The sequence below is a fragment of the Seriola aureovittata genome, chromosome 19 (assembly GCF_021018895.1).
Source record: "Seriola aureovittata isolate HTS-2021-v1 ecotype China chromosome 19, ASM2101889v1, whole genome shotgun sequence".
Lineage (NCBI taxonomy): Eukaryota > Metazoa > Chordata > Actinopteri > Carangiformes > Carangidae > Seriola > Seriola aureovittata.
Genome location: NC_079382.1, coordinates 17,101,407 through 17,127,907, shown reverse-complemented (window position 1 = coordinate 17,127,907; position 26,501 = coordinate 17,101,407). Strand labels below are relative to the sequence as shown.

Here is a 26,501-nt window from a genome sequence, read left to right as displayed (position 1 = left end):
CTGGTAAATCTTTCCAGAGAAAAAGTCTGGTGGACAGGAATGATACAATTTAAGCATCCAACAGCAAAAGAGCTTTGAATGGATTAAAAGGGGGAACATCTCGATGATTGACTCAAATAAACAAAGACACTGGTTGCCCGACAGAGAAGAAGTGTACATGTGTACAGTAGGTGCTTACATTCTGATAGGTCCAGGTGGAGGCCGAGCACTGACTGGCAACGCCCATACAGGAGCACTTTTCGCAGCCGCGTTGATTGTCACCTTGGAGATTGTAAAATCCCAGTTTACAGCGGTCGCAGTTTTCTCCCTCTACATTTTCCTACGTGAGAAAGTCAGACAGAAGGAGAGAGAGAGATGAAAGATGCAGCAAAGTTTATGGGCTGCCCTCAAAGTGACGTTATGAGCACAAGTCATGTTATTGCAGTGTTAATGTGGTGAAGATAATGATGACAGGGCTAGTAAGGTTAGTGCAGAGTACTTGTCATTATTCGTGTGCAAATAAGTTTGCGCGTGTGTGTGTGTGTGTGTGTGTGTACCTTGCACATGCAGGGTGTTATACATGGGTCATCGTTTGTGCTCCCTTCCACACTGCAGTTACAGCGTTGACAGGACGGGTAGCCCATATATCCGACAGCGCACCTGGAGACAAATGAGTTTAATGACAAAAAATAAAGGTGAAAGTGATAAGAGGTCGCCCCACAGCTGGAAGGTCAGGGGGTCAATTCTAAACAACCACTGTGTCCACATCCTGATCAAACTGGTCTGAGTCAGTCACTGAACCTTTAGTTCTGACCTCGTCCCATGTATGACATGCATGTACGTACAATCTCACAGGAAATACACAAAGAAACAACTTCCTAATTAACAGAGTGAGTGAACCGAAGCGCATTTTGAGAAGTGATCTAAAAGATGATGCTCATGCTGCTGGCGATCTGAGGGCAGGTCATTAAAAAGTTAGAGGAAAAGTTGTATCAGCTTTGAGGCTGGATTACATTAAACCTGAACGATGTCCACAGAGAAGTTGATTCATTCCAGTGGGAATTATTGCAATAAAACATAAAGATAATGCAACAGCTGATCAACAAATTAAGATGAAGCAGTCTGTTGACAGATTTAAAGGTTAGATTGAAAAATTTCTTGTTTTTTCTATTTCTTTTGAGTCACACATTGTGATCTTAACCTGATAATGACAAGAATTTTCTTGATAATCTCAGGCTGTGTTCAGGTCTATTAGGGATTCAAGTATGTGAAAGATATTATCAAAGAAATCTCAAAGTTACAGTCAAAGAAAAACAGCTAATCAAAATGTGAAGAAAGTATGCCTCAGGCATTTATACATTTAGTGACCTCATTACATAGTGTAAGGTACAAAACCAAGTGTCATGATGTATTATAATAAATATCATCAAAGATCTTAATGGAAACTTTCTGGCAATTTCCAAACATTAATTGGAACAGACAACAGCTGAAAGGTTCTGCTCACCTGTCACAATGTGTCTCTATCTCTTTCTGTATGTGTGTGTGTGTGTATGTCTGCGTGTCTCACCTGTCACATCGCAGACCCCCAAAACTCTCCTTACACCGGCATGACCCTGCTGGCTGGGCTGTCAATCACACAGAGAGAGAGAGAGAGACACACACACACACACAGACACAGACACACACACACACACACACACACACACACACACAGGGACACACACACACACACACACACACAGGGACACATTTAAAAAAACAACAGTGTGAGTGAAATGAGTATCTCTTTGAAGAGGCTGCACCTAGAATAGCTTCACTTTCTAGACATAAAAACAGTAAGAAAAACAAAGGGGAGTAAAATTATCTCTAATATAAATAGTTCTGTTCTGCTAAAGACAGTTTTCAATAAGAGACGCGTTTGTGCACACAGCTGAACTTGACTAACCCCAACCCCATAGGAAATCAAGCTGGACTGAATTGATGAAATGTTGGAGCTACTGAAGTAGCTCTTTGAAATTAAAATGTGAAACGTGTGCTTACATTCACAATAAAATTTTGTATGTGTGTCTAATGAGCGGTTAAAATTATGCATATTCAAAGACATAAATGATATCCACAAAGACAGACACAAGGACAAACAGAAAGAATAAAAAGATGAAGTGTATGTCCATACTGGGCGTAGCCTGGCTTGAATCAGCGACACACGCCTGGCTGACAGAACCGTGTGGGTCACAAGAGCAAGGGATGCAGGGGTTCTCCTCCTCAGCGCTCACCTGGCCAGGTGTAGATGACACACATTTTTCAAACACATTAATAATCGCACAATCATGATGATGAATTTCACATAAAGCACAGAGACACATGCGTATGTGACCTACCCCAGCAGGTCTGTAGTATCCAGTCGCGCAGGTCTGACAGTTGATGCCTGCTGTGTTGTCACGGCAACCAGTACAAACGCCACCCCCTCTGTATTTTCCGTGGGTGTCCAGGCTGAGTGATAAGTCTGCTACAGTGTGATTAAAGTAGCACTCCTCCGCCTTGCCATGGCAGTTACACTCTGAAAACAAATACACAAAAACTTGGTGCTGCAATGCTGTGTTTGATGGGATTGTTGAGACCCGCCCCCACCCTCTCCATCCAAATACTGAGCATGAAGCAAAAAGGGCCGCTTTTTAAAATCCATTTACCTCTTCCATATAAGAGCTTAGAAAAACACCAAATCCTGTTTTGGGGACAGTACCCTGAGGTTCACCCAGTGACCATGAGCAGCGTTTTATCTCTTTGGCTTCAGAAAGAAAAAGTGGGTCTCTCCTTTCATTTATCTTGTCCATTTCCTATGGTGGTTAGTTAGAGCCTGGCATTAGCCCTGTTTGCTACTAAGCTTCTACAAATAAGAGGAAAGTGTTTACTTTGAATTTTGAAGAGAAACTTGGATTTGAACTTTTACTCTAGGAAAAGTCTCCAATCAAACACTTATAACTCCGGACCATGAGGACCATGACCTTCTTTTATTTTGACAACCTAACTTCCACAGTTCAGTTTTCATCTTGTGGATTCATGAACTAAAATTGTTGAGGGAGAGGAAGTTGTAGCATCTAAAACAAGGATCTCATATGTGCCCCCTAACTTGCAAGGTCTTCTGACCAAATCCTGAAATGTGTCGTTTAACATACCGGTGTGATGATGAAATACACAGGACAGTTTGAGCAGTAGATCTAGTAATGTGAAGGCTCATGAGAAATCTGCACAACATTTTATAAGGTAAGGAAATATTTTACTTCTCTGAACAGAATACATTACAACGTTATCCACCAGTTATCTATCAGAAATATGCGATTACTCATATTTGACAAGCCAACACAGCATCTTTTTTTATATATATGTGTGTATTATTAAATGTCATCCACCATCACAAATCTTGGCAAGGCTGGACCCTATACCAACTGTTACTCCACAAGGATTATGGCAGTGTTCACAGCTCTGTTTGGTGGATTGACAGTGGTGGAAAGGCCACTTTTACCTTCAGAACATTTCATGATTGGCAGTGGCACTGTTAACCTGTTGAGTATATTTCAGCAGGAGGTTTTCTATCCCCTGCTTTAGATCACCTTTTACAGTAATTATGAGCCTGGTTGCATAATGCTGCTGCTGCATCCCTTCATGTGCAGCAAGGATTGGTTGTTATGCTGTACTTGGAGACACTGCTCCTGTCCTGAATGGGCTGAATCCGTCATGACTGGTTCTTTTACTATTGTGCCAGTCAGGACCTTTAATGTCTTGTCTTTCTGTGTCAGTGTCAAGACAGAAGAAGCAGTTATCAGGGCACTGAGACTACAGAGCCTGTTAGGAGGTTTAGCCTGTGTGAAATAAAATGATGATTACATGTTGTAACACCAGTTTTATGATGACAGGTGGAAGCCTCTAACCTCTTTGCTCTGCTGCTACATAGTTGATGAAGGTTAATGGATGCAAAGGTGCCTTTAGATGGCTGCATACAGTCATATATCAAAGACTGAGCCTGATTGGCTGGCAAGAATGTAAACTTTAGTGCACTGCTTCTGAGTTCAGTTCTGTAAAACCTCTGTTCACATAAACTGTAGGTGTGCTGTAGTAATATTACAGGCATATTACCAATTGACATGTGGTGTGTGGGTACATATGCTAAGTTACAGTAAATGTGGGCATCTACAGTATCAAAACAATGTTTTCAAATTAGGAAATTTGGAGTAGGGACTCTTGGTAGGAATAGTTGTGTTGGGGATGGGCTGTTGTTCACTTGTGGGTCGTAGCATGTAATTTGTTTTTCTTACTTTCACAGATATGTCGAGTGAGGAAGGTTCCTGCCATCCAGGGCTGCTGGTGGTAACCAGGGCAACAACGATCACAGCTCTCCCCGCATGTATTGTGTTCACATTCACAGCTAAATCTCTACAACCACACACAAATACAGGAAATTTACAGATTAACAGAAAAGATCTAAGTTTCACAGATTTGTCAATTAAACAGACATGAGCTGGAAGCTGATGTCACTGAGTGTTAAACATGGTAACAAAATGAGTCATGTTTGAATTCCAGTGTAGCCACTTTTTCTCCACGATCTGTCCAGCTCCTGCTAAAGTAAAAATGACTAAATGTCAGGCCCTGGCGAACACTCATGTACAATTTGATCAGTTCCACATAGAACTTGGAGCTTTCACTACATTCTGAAACAAATGCCAGGTTCCTAGATTACAGGAAAGTTTTTCATTCTCATTTTTAGAGAAACTTATCACCAAGTTGAAATATTTTTTTTTTTTTCCCCCTTTCCTGGTTGAGGCTATATGGTCTTCCATGTGTAAGCACTACAGTAACAGTGATGTCAGGATGTACTGGCCTCAACTTGAGCACTTCTCTCCAGCAGTGTGAGAACTTTAAACTTCGGTTGGTGATAAAAGAATTAGTTATTGTGGTTATGCTTGGCTGAGTAAATGTCATATTTGGTGACATCATCAGGGATCAGAACATTTACATTTATGTAAAAATGGACAGCTGCGAGCAGGTAATTACCAATATGCATGACCTATTGAAGGCCTATCAAACAATGTATTCAAAGGAGAGCCAACTGCAATAAAATAACTTGGTTCACTTTCCAGATTGTCAGTCGGTAGCAAATGGGTTCACTAGCACCCTCTCAGGAGAGAAATAAATTCAAAACTAAACAGTCAAAGCAGAATGTAGGAGGAAACCTGCCAAGTTTGAGGTTCAGTAATTCAATTTAGGACTTTCTGTAAATTGGTTAATGTGGAGAGTGTGCCAGATTTAACAGAGGAGAGAAGTACAATAGCACAGCGAGAGCCAAGTTTGGATTTGTTGGCACAAATGAATTTGCCCCTTTTATCTGAGACACAGCGCTACAACTCTGGCTTCAGGCTGCCTTTGTGCTGAGTATGCATCTGAGCAAATGTACTGAAGACGATCATCAACAAATCATCTCACAGGTCTCCACCTTTTCTGCTTTCTGAACGTCTGCCCACAACTTTACTGTGTGGATGGATGAACTCGTATCAAAGGAGCTAAATTTCGTGTGTAAAATCAACGCCAAAAAAAAGTGGAATGCAGTCGATAATGTGTCATATTTAGGCCAGATAGATTATATATGACTAATTATATAACAGCCTATAACATGTTTAAAAATCCATTATTTTAAGTACAAAAATTAATTAATCTACTGGACCTAATACTATATCAACCCCCTGAGGTCTTGTATCTTAGCCCTGAAACCCTACATCACTTTGCACACAGATTTATTTGAAAGGTTTTTTCCAATGTATTGCTAGGAAGCCTGCATGCATGTCTTTATGTCCTATATATGTATATGTGCCACTTGAATGTTTGGACTTGGTGTGTTTACATCAAAACCAAATCCTAGATGTTCGAGCAAGTGATTACACCAACCCCGAACCCTTTTTAAAATCAATATCATTCAACACTTACACAAGTTTGACAAAAGTTAATGGGAAGAAATGTTCAGTGTGATGTATCAGAAGCAAGTTTTAAATTCAGTCGATGAATCTCCCCCTGTATAAAACTTTTATTCAATGTAAAATATGTGATGAAACTTATGATTGCATGCAAGTACGGAAAATGCTATAATGTGTTTTGGAAAATTATTTATAATAATTATAAAATAGATGTGATTGGTATGTGATTGACTTATTTGGGCATCTTGAAATGAATGGTTTGCTTTTCTCAGACAACATAAAATATCTGGATTGGAAGGAAGGTGCAGAGACAGGAGAAACTGGAGCTCTTTTTACAACAGTGACATCACTTATTGTCAATGACATCATCACCAAGGGACCAGACGCCACTGTCACATCTGGGTAAGACTTCATGGTTCAGCCTCAGGACACAAGTGTCTCTATGTGTGTGTGTGTGTGTGTGTGTGTGTGTGTGTGTGTGTGTGTGTGTGTGGGAGAAGAGAAAGATCAGGTGTCCGGTATCAAACACTCCTCTGTTTGAAGTGACATAGGAGACAACGCTTCACTGTGTCACCTGTGTCCCCTGCAGACAGGCAGGCGCGCACACACACACAGACACACACACAGACACACACACAGACACACACACAGACACACACACACACACACAATATAAGGCAGTAGATAAAAAGCTGGTGCCTGAGGGTGCTCTTTGCTCCTGTTCAACAGTATGGAGGAGCTCCATTACCTTGGTGGTATTGTTAACTGGACAGAGAGAGAAACAAAGAGTTAAGTATTCTACCTTTGTAAGAGCGTTGAGTGGGCAGGCTTTAGCGTGGCCGTAACAGATACACATCCCTCCAACTGAGATGTCCTTAATGGAATAGTAGTACTGAGGAGAGAGGGAGAGCAAGGGACAATACATGTTATAATAAGCACTACAGCTTTTAAAACCATATTAGCAAATTAAGAGGCATTATTAGAGATTAGAGATCCTGTGCTCTTATCTCAGGTCACTTCTAAAACTGATGTCCTAACCTTGGCTACACTACACCAGTTATAAATCATTTTATACAAAACAATCTACTTAAAGTAGTTAGATTTTGGTTTTATGTCACATTACCTGCTAAGTTTTCTTAAAAGGTACTCACATTTAAGCCATCTCATGATTACAATATTTTTTTTTAAATTTTTGCAGTGAACAATATATCCCATAGGTGTTAATTAAATTTGCTATAAAAAATCTTCTCTGTTATAATTTTAATGAGTCATTGCTAATTCAGTGATATTTTGAAATATGTGTGAATAAAGTTCCCCATCATTACAACAGATTTCCACCAATTGGATTCCAGAGTGGCCATGTATGAGCTCAGTTTAGATCCAAAGGGGAAAAAAGTCAGGGGGGTATTACACGATTTAGGAATTGCGCTACCCAGTGATTCATGTTAGCTGACATGGATGTGCTTTTACTGGAGTAAAGCTCTGATGTATCAGAGATCAATAAAACCGTCAAATAAAAAATAGAGATGAGCAGAACAGAGAAGAACGGCAAGCCTTTGAGAAAAGAAAAGAAAAGAAAAGAAAAAAGAAAAGAAAAAAAAAGAAAAGAAAGTGTTGTGTGTCTGTGTGGAGCCTCACCCGTCTTGTCACGATGGGATCTATATCTTTGTGGTCGCGGAGTGTCAGAGTCATGAGGTCAGCGTTCAGTGTTCGGATTCGCTGAAACACCAGCCTGATGTAGCGGGCGGAGGTGAAGTTCAGCAGGGTCGGGGACGGGTCATCTGCGCTGGGACGGCCATTGATCAAAGAGGTGTGAATCTATAGACAGAGACACAGATAAATACTGACATGTCGCAGCAGCAGTTAAACTAAGACACTGAGCTTAGACAAACATTAAAGGTGCTTTCTGGTTTCTTGTAGCGGCAGATGGTTGGAGGAGTGCGGCGCCTCTGTGGTGAAACCAAAGAGAAAACAAATATAAACAGATCGGTAGAAGGGGAAAGATGATTAGCAGCAACCTTTATTTTTTCTTAAACAGTAGGCAGTGTTAGTGACACATTTATCCTTAAATTAGCAAAAAGAAAGTCAAGACTTTGAAATACGACCTATCAATAGCCTTAACCATGGTGTTATTTGTTTTCAGTGTTCGTATTAAGGCAGATTTAATTGGATAATATAACTGAAGTTCATAAAGATGTTTAAAATGTAGCCATTGATTAAAGAAGTACTAACCTTAAAATGGAAAGAGAGAATAATGTCAGGGATTCTGTGGTGATAAAGCTGCTTTTGCCATATAGCTCCCAAATGCTGTTTCTAAATCATTCTAAGGGACTTGGAGAAACTGTAATACCACCACACTGTATAAAGAGACATAGCAAGTGACTAACAATGGAAATTTTAAAAAGGGATTGTTGTTAAGAAGAAAGAAGTGTTCAAGGTGACAAAAAGTGACCAATGAAACAGAGAGTTCAACAAAAACAACTTTGCTGAAGCAAAAACAATCAGCATATAAACCCTGCAGCCTCACAGCAAGATGCCACCCAACCTCCTTACTGTACGACTACAGACCAGTGATTTGCCTTTTACCTTCTCAGCCGCACCAAATTGGAACAAACCATCTGCTCAGGTAACTTTAGGGGGAGAGAAACTGGTACAAAGTTTTTAAAGAATACACAATAAGGAGAAGGCATTCTTTTCAGATTCTTTTGTTACTGCTGATAATCACAGTTTGTCTCTGGGCACAGACAGACACTCATTAGTGGACCAGCTTTAACAGAATGTGATTTACTGCAGAGCAGTTTCACCCTTTCTTCCACTGCTTAGAGGACCTAATCATGCACACCTGTTATCACTATCACTGATTGAGCAGATGATCCAGACCAACATCACTCAAACTTGTACTCTGTCCTCTGTTTAACCTGATGGATAGATCAACAGATTAGTGAAAGCAGTGCGTTGAAATGCATGCCGTACCCATGGCAAACCAGTATTGGCATTCTTGTCTGACAACAGGCTTGTTTGGTCAGGGATGTTAATCCTGTCCAGAACTGATAAGTGAGTGAGTGATTCTTCTCCCCCTATCCAGTAATATTTACAGCCCCAGTGTTTTTCTGCTCACTCACTGGTCCTCTCAATGAGTGCACTTTGTTATCAAATATAAGTCCTTCCTCTGCACTACATGATTTTAAAATAGCTACACCACACCAATGTTGTGAAGAATGCAGTCAAATTAGCAGCACTGCTTTGTAGTGAACTTTTGTGCAAAAACAATTAAATGATTAAGTATGTGATAAGGGACAATGATGTCCTGATACCAGGCAATTATTTAGGAGGCATAGTTCAACATGATGCAACTGAGTCTGTTGCTACGCTGCATGACAACACCTCATGACATGGACAACAGCAGAAATTTTCATTTTGTCTACCAAACAAATTGACAGTATATGTTGTCTTGAAATCAGTGTAGAAGTAGAGTAAGCATGAATTTATATTCTGTATCACCAATTATCAACAGGCGGCCACATAATAAGGAGAGTGAGGTTCTGTCTATCTGACTGTCCATCTGTCTGTCTCCCTAATGTGGCCAAAAGCAACATTTGGCACCTAGAAAAAAGTCTCACAGAGTGGGCTGACCGAATGTGCCTGTGTGTGTGTATGTGTGTCAAGGGGGAACACTTGATGGGTGTAAGCTGCACACTTGGAAGTGACGATGGAGATGGTTGTGTATGTGTGTGCATGCATGCATGCGAGTGTCTGTGTCTGTGTGTGTGTGAGATGGGGTGACATTGTGAATGTGTGTGCGATGCAGTGACACATCGCCTACGACTCATTATGGTTTCACTGTGATCAGACGGCTAGGGAGCTGTCAACCACACACACACACGCATGCACACACACACACACACACACACACACACACACACACACACACACACACACACACACACACACACACACACACACACACACAAACACCTCCATCGTTACTTGCAGCTCTTGACATCTTCCAGCTCGCACCCCCTCTAGCGCTCCCCCGCAGGACACAGACACATATACAGTGCAAACACACAAGAAGACACACACTTAACACACATGCATGCAGGCATGTGCAAGCTCACACACCATCACCCATGCAAATGTGTACACATATTCAAGACAGGCATCTACACTTAGAGGCCTGTGTGGGAGATGTAGATGTGTGATTAGTTTATTTTCACTGTAGCGTGTGTGTGCGTGTGTTCTGCAGTCCTCTTTCTCTTCATTAATGTCAGTTATAGCAGGCTTGCCCCTCTGTTCTTACTGGGTGCAACCAAACACACAGCTGATCAAAGCAACAACATAACAGTAAACAGTGGTGTGCACATGTGTGAATCAGTGTTGTGTGAGTGTGTTATCAATAAATCACAACCCAAATGTAATCGATTATATCAACAGTTGCACACATCCAAAAAGAAACACACCCACTTCTTCTTCTTTTCTACTTGTTCATTTTGAAAAGCAGCAAGTAGCATTTCATATTTTTTATGCTCTGAATACTGGACTGTTGCATTTACGTATATGAATATAACTTACTTTCTTCTATATGATGTTTGTGTTGATTTTATACAGTTTGACCTGGTGTCATGACCTGACATTCTTCTTAATTCATTATCACATTCTCTGCTTATTGTTCATGCCTGCTATTGTAGCCCTAACATCTCCTCCCCTGCAGACCTCAGTCCCACCTGCCCTCATTCCCCCTAATCAGTCGCTTATATACACCGCTCCATCAGATAACTCTCTTTCCAAGGTCATCTTATTTGCCTCACAACTTTTGTCCTGCTTGCCTGCCTATGATCTCTGCCCGCTGAAAACCCTTTTTGGATTTGTTAGCTTTCTCCAACTGCTTCCCTGTTCGTGATTCTGTTTTTGATTAAAGAAACTGCCTTTTACTTTCTCTGCTCTGTCTCTGCATCCGGCTTTTGGTTCAACATTACAACTACAACCAGAACTGTGCATCCCCCCCCTTTTTTTCAGGCAGTGGTCAAACAACGATGCTTCGCCACAGACACATTTGATTCAAAAATGCGTCGGGCTCGGTGTAACTGCGGTACATCTTTGTGCTTAAAAGTTGAAAACACAAACTAAAAAGGAAGAAAAAATATCAGAAAAGCCCAAAGCCCATCACATAGGTAAAATCTGTACCAAGTGCAATCAAACTTTTCCCAGCCTTAATCCACCCAAACAAAACTTGACCAAACATTCCAGCCTGAGTCGACCCAACCCCACAGGCACCATCCAAATCAACCCAAATCCAAACCCCACTCAGCTGCCGATTCCAGTGGCAGTGTAATAATTTCTATGGCTACAGCTGTTACCTCTCCGTTCTCCAGAGGGTGAATCTTTGAATAATAGGACGTGCAGATAACTTCATCATCTCTGGTGTAAGATGGAGGTCCTGTCCGTGGATTAATGTTGAATCGTGTCAGGCACTCTGTGTCCGTGATGGCGTAGTACTGCCACGGTTCAAAGGTCACACCGTCTATTGAATGCTCTAAGACCCAGTTACCTGCAGGCAGAAATATCAGTGAGGAAAATAATGATGAAAAGCTTTAAATGTGTGATGTGGAGGGGGGAAAAGATCAATAAAAATAATGATGGACATCCAAGCCTGTGTTTAGATCATCCTACTTAAAATACATAGAAATTGACAGAACATTCAATCCCACATGTTTCTCAATAACCTGATATGATATTCCAACTCCCGGAGTGGTTGAATGCAGAGTGAAGGGAGTCCAGTAAATAAGCACATTAGCTGACACTACATATGAGCTGCCACCAGCACTATGCAACTACCAAGATGTGCCACTTTATTTTTTTCAATAAATAAGCTTAACATTAACATTAACTGATGTGTAAAATCTTCATGTATTTTAACTGAACATTGAAACATCATGTGTTCCTTCAGGTGCCATTAACATTGACTCTGTGACAGTAAAGTTTGTAACATTTTCAAATTTTGCTAAGGCATGTGTAAACCAAACAATAGCTCTCAAGTGGTTTCATGTTGTTTTATTGTTGTCTTCTTATCAACAGTCAAGAGTTTTATGTTTTTTTTGTGTAATTACCTATTTTGTCCATTTCTATGAACAAATCTTTGCATAATCAACCTGATTTAGTTTCAGTTTATGAGTTTTCCTGCCAAGAGACCATCAGACTAAATTTGCCAAAAACATGGATCCTGAACAAACATGGAGATAAGATCAATTTGCAGCTAACCAAGCAAGCCATTATACTAGCTGTCTGAGGCTAATGTGTAGCGCTATGTGTAGTGTAAAATTACTGCTGATGTTGTTCATTCACAGGTGATACCTTGTTTATCAGTGACATGAGAATGTAACTACTCTGATATTTTGTGACATCACATCCTTTTTCTTAATTGTAACGCCTTCCATTGAACTTCAGTTCAGTACAATTTCCACAATTTTGCAACTGCTTCCAGTACAAATCTCAAAGCATCTTCAAGCTTTAATGGAATGCGTGTGCACCTACACGCCTGCAAAATGCCTGTAAACTTCAAACATCTGCATATCAAGAGTTTATCTGACTGGAGGAAAAAGCATTTTACTGAATGGAGTCTTAATCATTCAAATTAATTGCGGATTCTCTGTGGGACAACAATTTGCTCAAATAGCTATAATTACTATATTCAACTGTTCCTAAGACATGGGCTGAAAATAAGGCTGTAGTTTGCACTTTAATCACACAGTCATTGTTTCATTGTATAATCAAAGCAGCAATGTTAACACCTGAAACAGTGTGTCGCTGTCTAAATACAAATCATGAAGCAGAGTTCTTACCGGGGCGAGGTGAGTTGGCCGCCTTTATGATCATATATGCGACCTGGAAAACCTAAAAAACAGAGAGATACGACACAATTAATTAAAAACATTATTCAGGTACAGCTTTGTTCATAATAATAGCAGTGTGTTTAAAAAGGTGAGTAAACCTCAAAATTCTTCAAATAAATTGTATTTTAATGAACACAAATGCATTGGGGATACTGCACATTCTATTTCAAAGCAAGAAAATTGGAAAAAGTAATTGAATTTGATAATATTTTACAGAAAGTCAAGAAATATAATGTTCAAAAAAATAGCAGTGTTGACATCTTTCTTTACAAACTCAAAAATGTACTGTATAAACTAAGAAATGCTTGAAGATTCAACTTTCCTGAGAATCATAAACAAATATTTAGTTGCATAAACACGGTTTCTGATAACTGCTTCACATCTGTGGTACATGGAGTCGACCAACTTCTGGCACCGGTCAACAGGTATTGCAGCCCAGGACAATTGTACTACGTTCCACAATTCCTCTGCATTTCTTGGTTTTGCCTCATGAACAGCATTTTTTATGTCAGCCCACAAGTTTTCTATGAGATTAAGGTCCGGGAATTGTGCTGGCCACTCCATTACTTGAATTCTGTTTGTCTGGAACCATGATTTTGCTCGCTAGCTGGTGTGTTTGGGGTCATTGTCTTGTTGAAACACCCATTTCAAGGGCATTTCCTCTTCAGCATACGGCAACATGACTTCTTCCAGTATTCTGATGTACTCAAACTGATCCATGATCCCTGGTATGCGATAAATAGGACCATAGTACGAGAAACATCCCCATATCATGATGCTTGCACCACCATGCTTCATCGTCTTCACTGTTTACTACTGTTTACCTAAAAAGAACAATCTTACTCTCATCAGTCCACAAAATATTACGCCATTTCTTTTTAGGCCAGTCAATGTGTTCTTAGGCAAATTATAACCGCTTCAGCACATGTATTTTTTTTTAACAATGGGACTTTGTGGGGGCTTCTTGCTGGTATCTTGGTTTCACATAGACGTCGTCAGATTGTTACAGTACTCACAGGCAATCTTAGATCTTCTTTGATCCTCCTGGAGCGGATCATTGGCCGAGCCTTTGCCATTTTGGTTTCTTCCTCGCCTTTCTGGTTTTGGATGCCATTTTAAAGCGTTTGATATAATTTTGGCTGAGCAGCCTATCATTTTCTGCACTTCTTTATAGGTTTTCCCCTCTTTTATTAATTTCTTAATCAAAGAACGCTCTTCTTCTGAACAGTGTCTTGAACGACCCATTTTACTCTGTTTTTCAAGGACAAATGCACAGTCAGCATATGCAGCGTCAGTTGCCTTGATCCTTAAATAAGGGCCACCTGTTTAACACCTATTTTTTTCACATAATCAATGACCTCACTAATTGAACTCGGCACTGCTATTTTTTTGAACACGCCCCTTTCAGTAAATGATTCAGTTTCACAGGATCAGCAGCATAAACGTCATGCCTGTTGGGTCTGTTGGTTTTCTATACCTTTACTAAACCTTCTAGAAACTTACTTGCAGTGAAGAAGTTGAAATTCTAACAAAAACAGTGATTTATCTTGCTAGTGATGTGGAACTGCTATTATTTTGAACACAACTGTACGTGCCAAAACAAGTTTGGCTTCAGAGACTACACTTTCTTTTTCCATTGGAATGGTAAGTGTCAATCCATTATTATAGCAATAATTGTTATCAACTTAAGAAAAGGATGTGATAAAGGATGAACTTGTGCTTGTTGTCACCTCCTTTTATTGGACCTTTTGAGAAAAAAATCTAGGATTACACTGTAAGTAATAATATCAGGAGTGAAGCGAGGGGGTAAGCCACCCTAAATTCAGTTCACACACACTGTCAACATCTGTACAATCACATTTTCTGATCTATGGTCACATCAGTATCGTGCTGTGTCTTTTTTGGCACTTTTCAACAAAGCAAGTAGATGGACCTTTAGGGGAGGAATCTCAAAAGACTTGTTTACATCCTATTAAGTAAATAAATCAACATGTGAGGGCTGCATACAATGTGTTTATTATTTGATTTTTATCTGCATGCTTCTATTTGTCTTTTATTAAAACACAATCTTTGTTTAGACTGACTTTCCTTCAGTATAGACAGACAAAAACACTGGATGTAGGTCAAATGTTGACTCCTTGTCTCTCTTCACCACCCCGTTTTTCACCCCATCCCTTCTCTCTGTGAGGATCTCTCTTTTCTCTCCTCATGATGTGGGAAGCAGTGTCACATTGCAGCAATTAGAATGGGGAGAAAGCTACCATGTGTGTGTGTTTGTGAGTGTGAGAGAGTGTATCTCAGGGTAACCTTATAGCAGTCATTCAAACCCCCTACAAAGAGTTACTGTTACCTGTATTCACACCGAGGATGGGAGGGTGTGTGAATGTTGTGTGCGAGTGTGTGTGTGTATATGTGTGTGTAAGAGAGCTCTCAGCGGTAGCTTGTAATATGGTGACAGCTTTGGGACAGCTAGGCAGCTCCAGCAGCTAAACATAGATGAACACAGCTAACTAATGCAGTGTGTGTGTGTGTGTGTGTGTGTGTGTGTGTGTGTGTGTGTGTGTGTGTGTGTGTGTGTGTGTGTGTGTGTGTGTGGGGCTACAGTGTGTCATATTCTATGTTTTGATCAGATGTGGATCAGACGAGAGATTTTTTTGCCTCTAAAGCTCAACACAGCATCAACAAATAAACACACCAGTAACTGTCCTGGCAGGAATCACACGGCTGGTAAATAAATGTTTATCTTGCATTCATGACATTTGATGTCAGATAGGTAAGTTTATGGTGAGTTCACGTCATGAACACATCACATCAGCCTTGGGTACAAAATTTAATTGGCCAGATTCTCCTTTCATACAGAGTTTTTATTATTTATTTTTTAGTTTTGCAGCCTGGTTTGGCAATTTTGATCTTAAACTTTAAGCTCAAACTAACAGGGTGTCTGCAAGTTTCATCGGGTTAAATTTGAGACCTCGTTGATGTAAGTTAGAATAAGGCAAACAAAACGTTATGTCACTGGATAATGAAGCCACCCCCAAACAAATGAATAAAAAATGTGAGATCTCTCAGTGAAAGTGAATTTGCACAGTAAGAGCCGAGACATTTAAGTCCAATTTTTGGTTCATCTACCTTAGAGGATGGTTTGAATTGCAAATTGTTAAAATGGTATCCAAGTGATTTGAAAAAAAATAATTATTAAAATATTTGATTTATTATTAAGAGGAATTAGAATAAGTTTTCTTTGGCGATATTTCATAAATGCTCCTTCAGCCTTCGAGCGTCTAACTGAACATGTTTGTATAGGTCCCTGACTAACAAATAAACAAAGAAAGGGAAACAAAAATAATAATCATCATAATAATAATCAAAATAAAATAATAATCATAACTGATAGCTGATTCACTGATGGCGTTGTGTTAGCAGTGGTACTGAAGAACAAGGACCACACCATTAGGCATCTAAACTTATATGCACACACCTTTTTAAGCTGTTTGGTGTGCTACAGGTGACCAGCTAATTAGCCGACTAGGATGCAAACTGATGTTGACAGGGCATTACTCCACAGTGGAGCCTTATTTGGTAGCAACTGTTCAGAAAGCCAAGGGGCTGGACAAGACGCATGATAAGGAGGAGGCATTAGCTGGAAAGCTCATTTGAGTTGCGGTTAAGAGACTGTGCTGCTGCTGTCTGGCTGTCAGAGCCACTATCAGCCTATGACAGAGCAGTAATATTACTACTGAAGTTGCAAATAGAGTGTATTGTAAACTGAAATCATTTGACTGGCTGTATGCAAAGGAGTCCTCTCTCTACATAGGAAAAAACATTACTGCCTTGATTATCAAAACATTAATTTATGTCTGTAGAACACTGGTTTCATCTCAAAGAAAAACACACAGAAGATCGGCAAGCTCTAAAAAAAGTTTAGTTGGAGTCGTTAAAGAGTGAAACAATCAGTGACTCATTTATCCCCAGATGAAATGACATAGTCTCCTAATTGCACTGTTTTTGCACTGATGAATAAGCCTCTGAATCTAAAATAAACTAATGACTCAATTTGCTTGTTTTTACATTTCACATAACTTCAGACTGGGGTGTTGAGATTGCACAGTAGTGGAGGCAAATGATCAAAGTCTACAAAGGCTGCAAAACTGTCTCCCATTTTTACATCTCAAGTGATTTTAACACTCAAAACAATACAAATCAATGTTCATTTCCACAGGGTTCTCAAGCGTTTCATTGCAGCCATCTTACATTTTTGACAGGAAATGGTCATGACATGCCAGGGAACGGTTGTTGGCAGATATCTGAGCATAACAGCCAAATGAGCACTTAAAATGTTTATTTTAATGCTCAATCAGTCCATTTAAACCCTGTGTCCAGTATGGTTGGGTTGCCTACAATTAAATGGACTGTGAAGAATCCATTTTGTCTTAGCGTGATTTGGACACACAGTGACAGCGGTTTTACTGAACAGCTGGTGTTTACAGGCCATTCACATGGAAACGTGTTAAAATCTCCCTGGCCAGATAAACTGGCACAGAACTCCAATTCCAGTTAGCACTCCAGCCAATTACGGCTGGATTTGCACACAAAAGCAGAAACACTGAACAGAAACAAAGTGGAATAAGATTTTTTTTTTTTTTTTTTTTTTTTTTAAAACAAAACAAAAAAAAAAGACAAAGAATGAAAAACAATGACAAATTTTTTTTTTATAAAAATCAATTCTTTTGTGTTTTGACCATGGACGTAAAAAAACACACAGAGACATGCAGATGCTCAAGTGGAGTAACAGAGCAACAGAACTGGTATGCAGACTCGTTAAAATTTACTGCCACTTCAAATGAAAATGTGTTAACATCTCACTAGACTAATAAAATAGCTTTTGGCCCAGTTCGAAATAAGTTTGAATCATCCAGCATCCCTGACTGCCAAACTTAGTGCAGGCAAACAAGCAGAAGATATTCACTGGAGCCGCACCGTCATCTCATCGCAAGATCGTTCTGCTTTTCCACCGAGCTGCCACTAAAAACAATTTGGAGAGAGATTTTGAATGACTGTATCTTGACAGCGCTGCAGCAAACACATTAGAATAGAGTTCAATGTTTGACCGAATTGCAGAAAAAAAGTAATATGAAATATAAAAAAAATATTTCAAGTTCACATTGGCTTAAACAGCGGAGAGGCTGCAGAATATACCGACAACAGCCTCTGGATAAAGCTGAGAAATGGCCTGGTGTGTAAAACCCAATTGAAATCCATTCTCTTCCAAGTCTGCTTCTGTGTATGAACTGCCCAAAACACACTTGCACACACAAATATAACACATACACACACTAACACTCTTGCTCGCAGACTTGGTTGTAATTTGGCCTTAAGCTTTTTAAATAGGCTTTCGTCTGCACAAAACACCAGATGCTGCAATCGCTCTCACATTTTTGCTTTGGCCCGAGCTCCTGTCATACATTACACCAACAAAGTTTCATCGGGTACAGCAGATGTTTCATTTACCTTCTCTCTGCTATGAATAAAGATTTCAGAATTAACACTGCTTTATTTTTTTATATGTAGCAAAACAGTAGCAAACAGCAACACTAATGGTCAGTGTTAGTCATTAACCCATATTTGTATGGGTTGATGAACTACGAGCTAGTCAGTTGAAAACCGTGCCTTTGTCTGCTTGTATGTGATGGACTTTCCCTAGATGTTTCGACAGAATTGTGCGTGTTTCTGCCCTTCCATGCTCAACACTTGTTGCACTCGTGGCTACGAGCGTAACCACGCTTTTGAATGTTTAGTTCGGGCTGCCACTGTCACATAGCAGGATCTCTGTGTTTGCTGCAGCATGTCAGAGAGCTGACCCCACCCACCTGCGCGCGCACACACACACACACACACACACACACACACACACACACACACACACACACACACACACACACACACACACCCACCTGCGCGCGCACACACACACACACACACACACACACACACACACACACACACACACACACACACAGAGCGCTCTTGTGGATTGAGAGTGGCATAAATGTATCATAAACAAATGTGTTAATCAGAAACTGAGCTGGTGAGATAAGATGTGCAAGATAACTCATGAAACAATAAATAGGAAATCTATTTTCTTAATTTCTCCAGCACAGAGAGCAGAGCCGATGCAACGGTCTTTAATAATGTAGCACTGGGGCCCGTTTAATACCAGATTTCTGTACCCATCCTTAATCATCAGTATCATTGCTCTCTGTGTGTTCATGTCCAACACTTGTGTGCTTGACAGTGGCTTTTTAATGATGTTTGCATTGTAAAACTCACTGCAGGTGTTTTTTGTTGGTTGAATGGCTGAAGCTCATAATGAAAGAGCAAGTCAAACAAACAACAATGAAGGACTGTAGCAACAAAGAGAAAAAAAAACTCACAAACACAAGCATTGATTTTTTTAAATTATGAAGCCATGCAACAGAGCATGACAGAAATCTCTCAAATCATGCAACAGACCACAGAGGTTTAACAGGACCCGTGAACTACCCCATATGACTTCCTGTGGTATCTTTAAAAACTTTCTCTAATTGACTGCTCAGAACTGGTGACAATGAGGTCAGTTATCTCTGTTTACACTCAGGATTATCATTTTCCACAGTGCTCTATGTTGTCTGGCTACATTCTTCCCAAATGCATTTCGTGAACATGCACAGAATAATTCTCTCTCTGGTTGGATTAACTCATTTTGATCTCTGATCTGAATGTTTTGATTAAAACAGTCTGGGTACATGTACCATTAAAAAAATAATTTCCAACTGCATGTAAACAAGTTATTGTGGAATTCAAAGCAGCAATTTTGCATGTGACATGCATGCATTTATGGTAATTGTTGTATGCATGTGTGCCTGTATATTGAGGCATTTAGGAGCTGTGGGTCATGAGAGCACTTTGATTGACAGCCTCTTGCAGGCCCCTGATCGCTCTGCCAGGTTCTCCTCCTGCCTGCAGATAGCAGAGCCAGTGAATGATTTGACCATGTCCATCAAACTGTCCAACAATCAAACTGGGCGCTGCATTTCCATAATAACTGTAATTTAACTGAAATCCTGTCTGAAGCTGATAAAAGAGAGTTGCCATGGCGAGGCAATTTTAACCCCTGATGATAAAACAGTTCTAATACATTTACTTAATCTATATGCATTGTAATGCCTAAGCCTACAGCCACGCTCGACTTCCTAGATTGGAGACACATGGCAGGAAAACTTTGATATGCTGAACAACAGGTCTCTTCAGAGGACTTTTAGTGCACTGTAAAGTCAGACGCATCTGCAAGCACAATTAGAATTCAAGAAATCATCTAAAAATGATCAAAAACATACACAGACATCAACCGTCTCTCTCACAAACACACAGTAGCACACATGGACCCTCAGCTCCCACTCTCTCTCATTATTTAGTCTTTCCGTCCAGAGAGGCTCAGCAATAACAAGAGAGGAAATGAGGGTGGTGATGTCACAGGCGATAACCACACACACACACAAACACGCAAGCCCACTGTCATTTTCCGAGTGAGATGACTGTGGTCACGAGGGAAATTCAGCGCACTGGAGGGTAAATAGCTTTCTGTTGGACTGATCGAGTCTCACACACGCATATATACACACAAAACACTGAGGCGTGCACATGTTCACACAAACACACACAGACTTTAATGGTAGTGAGAATACAGTCAATCACTCCAAATCAGCTGTGAGGTCAATCTACAATTATTTGAAATACAAAATTGACTGAAGTAATAAACAGAGGGTTACTGGAAAGGTCTTCCAACTGAAACTGGTTGTGAGGGCGGTCTCATGTCCAAATATTTGATAAATTAAAAACATTTGAATTTTACAATTTTCAAGTGACCCTATAAGGATAAGCAGTATGGATAATGAATGAATGAATGGGTGTGAATTGAATTGTGGTCTAAGCACATTTCAGGGAGACAGCAGTATAGAGGTCACAACCTGTCAAACGTCAATAATTTAATGATCAGTCATGATATGGTGTATATATACACACTGGAAAAAAAAAGTCCCACTGCAAATGGCACGGCACAATTTGTTATTTCTGACAAAAAAAAAAAAAAAAAAATGGTAAAACCAAATCAGCCCAGTATCTTTAGGAATGATGTCCATATTGGATGATTCCATATGTGTGTGAAGTAGTGTGCTTCACCTGCGGCAACTGTGGAGGTAGAAGTAATGGACAGGCATTTAGCACATCCGAATTATATGAATTATTAACCATTATCCCAATCTTTACCACATATTTAAGTTGCCTAACCCGAACCTTCACCACGTTCTTTCCTTAACTTTGAAGTTTTGCAGAATTTCTTAAATTTTTGACAAACATAACCAAACACTCATTAACACTTAAACACTGATGAGTCCTCTAAGTTTTTAGTTGTCCTAACATTCAGTGTGATCTTTATTTCTCTTTTTTTGAGCAGTAATGTTTCTGGCTCTTAACCATTCCAGAATCAGGGTGCCCCCCTGAGGTGTAATTTTCTTACATAAAACACAGCGTTCATCAAACTGCAAAGTGCAATTAAGACAAACAATAAAATAAATAAAAAATGAAAAAACTAACTACTAAAACTAACTGACAAAAATGCTGATAGAAAATTGATCTGTTATATGTAATTATGGCTATAAATGTATATTTAGCGAGGCTAAATATAAGCATTTGAATACCACAGTACTTATTTCTCAACGACCACCTACTGAGCTGACTCAGTTCTAACAGCTGTCATCTTATAACGGCCGTGTTTGACATATTCAAATGCATCCTACACATTTATTTTAGCTATACTAAACACATGTTTCTTCACTGAATAGAGAAAAGAATTATGGTATGGTTAATGGTAGTAAAAGAACTGTCCTTTTAAAAATGGAAGGAACCAGTGTCAATTCTTGCTCAATATGTTTTTAAAATGTACTCAGCCCTTCACATCCAGGTTGCTGGTTTCACTCCCAGGTATGTAATGTAAGTGACATCCTCATCTCCCATTCAAATGGGTCACTGGTTTTAAGAGAAAAAAGTTTAATCACTTCACTAATCTTAATCCTGATGATCATTTCTTTGGTCTTTTATATTATTCATGGGCGAAACGGGAAATATGTATAATATAAATATAAATAAATATAATAACAGAAGAGCATTTAGTCAAATGAAAACCTTAACAATTGCTACTTTATTGTCAGATGGAGAGCTTTTGTCGTAAGATAAAACATATACATAATACAACTATGAATACATCAAACATAGCCATTATTTGAAGATGACGGTTAGAGCTGCGTCGGGTCAGTTGGTGGCCATTGAGAAAATGTAAACTGGTATTAAGTGTCTTTTAAAGAGCCTGCCTGTGACAAATGGACTAAATGGATGATTACACAGTTTTTTTTCTTATTCAGCTGTAATCATTTTGTCATTCATTTCACTTTGCATCTCTATGAAAATTTCTCTATGAAAGTACATAAGAGCAGGAATTTTGTGTGTGTGTGTGTGTGTGTGTGTGTGTGTGTGTGTGTGTGTGTGTGTGTGTGTGTGTGTACACATACATGTCAGTCACCTGCTGCACACGTCAAAAGTGAGTGTGCATGTGAGTGCATAACCTGGCATATGCACTCATTCACCGTGCCACCCCAGTGACAGGTGTGAGAACATGTGTGTGCGTGCGTGCATGCATGCATGCGTCCATTTAGGAGTGTATAGATATTCAGCAGCCACACCACAGTGGTGAAAGGTGTGATTGATGAGCCTGAAGTCATTAACATGTTAAGATGGCTGCTGCTCTACCTCCTGTCCAGAGATATAATTACATTCTCTGAGATGGTTGGTAAAAAAGAAATAAAGTTCACCTCAGGGTTGTTCCTTACTGTTTTTTCCATTCTCTCTTTCTGCCTCTAAATTCAATTCAGTTCCATATGAATGATAGGAGGCTGGCCTGAAATAATCAAACATTCACTTTAGTATTCAAATCTCAAAGATAGACATGTTTTGTTTACTGCACTGACTGCAGCAAATGTAACTCTGTTTTGTACGAACAGCTCTCGAATCGCCAATGAGCTGTATATGTTTTAAATGCACAGTGTGTAACCCCTGCTGCAAGGGGTCTCTCAATTAAAACAACAACAAAAAAAGCTGTTTGGTGACGTCATAAAGGAGCGTGAGATCATAGGAGTTGTTGTCTCCTCTTCGAAAACAAACGGACCAGGTACTATAACCAGTATAAACACTGAATAAAACAGTTTCATGTTAAAAATCTGTTTCACCGGCGCTGTTTGGAAGCGCAGAGCTGCCGCTATGATTTTCTCAGCTTGTTTCTCTGATAATTTAATGTTCAGACAACCAATGACTAAAGTCTTTCTTCCGGTTAGTTGAAAATGACCAAGATCTAAAAAATGTATGGTAAAAATTAGGCTTAAAACTGGATAAAAAGCTGAAATGCTTCTGGCAGGCAACCACAACACTGACACATGTGCAAAGGGGATATGACGTTATTGACAGGCGACCAAATGAAACAAACCATTACCCTGATTAAAATCACAGATTTCTCTCAGTTTGAAAGTAGCTGGAAACATTTGGGATAATGTAAGTACAAGGCTCGACAAAATATATAACATAGGTTAGGTCATTTTTATACATTTTAAAGTTGAAAAGTTACATATTACAACTTTAACTGTGTGTTTAAGTTTTTAATACAGATTAAATGACAAAAATAGATGTTAACTGTTTCAGACTTGTAAAAGTAAAAGCAAAGTTTTCCAAATATTTTTTCTTCACAATCCCTTGTGCCTTATTAACCCCAAAGTCCCTTATTAACATAGCAATCTTATTATCCATTAAATATAACCATATATCCATTTTTTCATTAGTTAAAATTTACATGTGTTTTCTCTTATTCTTCTGTCCCTTTTTGAGAAATGTTGTTCATCCCTCCAGTGGAGTCCAGAGACTTGTAGAAACAATGCCAATGAGCATTAAAGCTGTTCTAGTGGCACATTGAGGCCCAACACCTTATTAAGACACTTTATGTTGGTTTCCTTTAATTTGTCACCCGTCTGTATATAATCATAATCAGACAGTCTAATCTGTTTAATCACACTTCTAAACTACACTAGATGCCCTAAATCATCCCACACCAGTACACAGCCCCTCAGTGCCAAGCTTTCCAAATCAATAATGGAAACCCATTATTTAAAGAGTGACACGCATGCTTATGATATATTGATTGCTTATGAAATGATTGATATCACATTTGGTTTAACTAATAACAGCACAGCTGAAACAACATTAAGTAGCTTATTTATTTGGATGACAACACAAAGACATATCCTTTAAGGAGCAGTACACTGCACCTTTAAATGATCAACTTATTTCTCTAATTGCATATACACTGAAATCAAAGCTGTCTTTATAACATGCAGCTATCATGGTGTGTTAATGTAAATCCAGGAAGACAATGGTTGTGGAAGCAACATCCTGACAGAAAACCAATATAGTGGCAGTAAGTGTCAGGATGACCTTGATGGGCCAAGCACCTGGCAGATGACTGCATCAGAGCAGTTTGATGGTCAATTTATTCTCAGTATAGAAACATATACTGTAGAAGCAAATGGGAAGATTGTGACTGGGAAAAAACAGGCGAGTGGACAAGACCTCACTGATCATTGCGAAGTGACAATGGAGAGGCAATATCAAGTCAATGATCCTGTGCTTTGGACAGCAGATCGACGAAATATATATATATATATACTGTTGATTAACATCTTTGTCTGTCAGGGCCAGCCCTACTCTCTAGTAGTGTGTGTGTGTGTGTGTGTGTGTGTGTGTGTGTGTGTGTGTGTGTGTGTGTGTGTGTCTACCTGTTTCAAGTCCAGTGTGATTGTCACAAAGTGGTATTCCATCCCATTCTTGATGGAGGGACTTTGCCACCAACGGTTGGTCCCATCTATGGCATATTCTATGGGATGACGCTCTGTACACGTACACACACACACACACACACACACACACACACACACACACACACACACACACACACACACACACACACACACACACACACACACACACACACACAGAGAAAGAGCAGGAGTGAAAAATAGAGAGAGAAGCATATCAGTCATTTTATTCTATTCAAATTCAAAATATCTGAAAATCATTTCAGTCTTCAACCTAGCGTTATTCTAGGAAAATGTTCCTCTCCACTCATACTCTGAAATTCTGGCATTTCAGCCATTCAAGGCCAGATACCAAAAGGAACATTTTTCTAACTTGTAAGAGAAAGAATAATAGATTTTCTTTTCCATTTCAGTTGGTTTTATTTACTTCTGAATCAGAAAAAATGTCACCCTATTTGCAGAATAAACTCATGGGAGCTGTTACTACTCCACACAGTAGCTTTAATGGAACAGGCAGATAAAACACATTATTAGTTTATGAAATGGCAAAGGTCAGGATGCAGAGCTTTTATGTATGCTGTGTGTGCAGGATTGATTGGATGTTTAAGATGTGATGTTTCAGCTTGACTGGGAGCTGTCAATCACCAGACTACTTATGTATGACATTTTTGTTAAAACAGTGGTAACTATCACTAGTAGGATGAAGAAGCTACAGATGTGCTTTGGTAAAATTCCTTTCTGTCCCTTCCTACTTTCCCCCAGTGTGTGAGAAATAAAAATTTGTAATGCCCAGTCATCAAATGGCTCCAAAAATAAGGCAAATTTTGTCCTCTCAATATTCAGAGCTAGACTGACTCCACAGTACACTAGATAATCACTGAGCTCCTCCTTCATGTTGCTTTACATGTCAACCAGCAACAGCTGTGAGCACAGATGACGGACGCCAACCAAAGTTTTTGTCCATTCTGTATCCACAAAGACGAGCCAGTGTTTTACTGCTCTTGTTGATGAGCACATCTGAATAATTGTCTGTTGGTGTAACAGGCTGGAGGAGGATTTGAGTTTCGCTCTGTCACTGATCTTTTGAAACTGAAACAACCAAGTTATATTGCATTGTTGGTCCAAGCTAAAGATTATGACGATTTCGCCCTTGAAAAAAAAGTTAGCCTCTGTCTACCACCACGTACCAGCACACCTAAAGCTCACCTTATTATTAGGGACGCTATAATTAACAACTTAACCGTTAACTGACAATAACAATTTTGACCGATTAATACTGAATCAGTTAAACAGTTATCCTGGGACATCACTACCATCACTACCAACAGACTGCGCACCAGATTAACCCCACAGCATGTCGCCATGTTTCTATGTCTGAAAAAAACCAATGGACAGGCTGAGGGCTGAGGTAGGCCTGGGCCTGTTTAATGCCAGTCTGTCATGCGAGCAGTAGTCTGGCTGTTCACCCCAGAACCGTATTTTCTCTGTGCAAAATGAAAAATCCTTGGGTATTACTCAATCACTGACTTCACTCACTGACTGACTGACTAGTTGGCTGCTTGACTTATGATTGCAGGCTAATTTTCCACTGTCATCCTGTCATGTTGCGATTGATTCGTCAGTTCATTCGGTAATTATCACTTCAGACAAAATGATTGGTTAACATCTGGCTAATCGGGCTTTAATTAACTAATCCAGCATGATTAATTACTGTAATCATTAAGCCT

The 26,501-nt window shown here is 39.5% G+C and overlaps 1 protein-coding gene across 6 annotated transcripts in view; it reads right to left on the bottom strand.

The window, feature by feature from the left end:
* The window catches only part of lama2 (laminin, alpha 2), a 181,029-nt gene that overhangs the window by 119,674 nt on the left and 34,854 nt on the right, over positions 1-26,501 (bottom strand). For all 6 annotated transcript variants that reach the window (XM_056404736.1, XM_056404734.1, XM_056404735.1 and 3 more), the window contains exons 3-13: positions 24,736-24,848; positions 12,779-12,830; positions 11,297-11,487; positions 7,578-7,757; positions 6,742-6,831; positions 4,290-4,407; positions 2,358-2,536; positions 2,153-2,252; positions 1,547-1,604; positions 537-639; positions 179-319 (exon numbers count right to left, since the gene is read on the bottom strand). In XM_056404736.1, the coding sequence (XP_056260711.1) occupies positions 179-319; positions 537-639; positions 1,547-1,604; positions 2,153-2,252; positions 2,358-2,536; positions 4,290-4,407; positions 6,742-6,831; positions 7,578-7,757; positions 11,297-11,487; positions 12,779-12,830; positions 24,736-24,848 (1,325 nt within the window). The remainder of the gene's footprint in view (positions 1-178; positions 320-536; positions 640-1,546; positions 1,605-2,152; positions 2,253-2,357; positions 2,537-4,289; positions 4,408-6,741; positions 6,832-7,577; positions 7,758-11,296; positions 11,488-12,778; positions 12,831-24,735; positions 24,849-26,501) is intronic.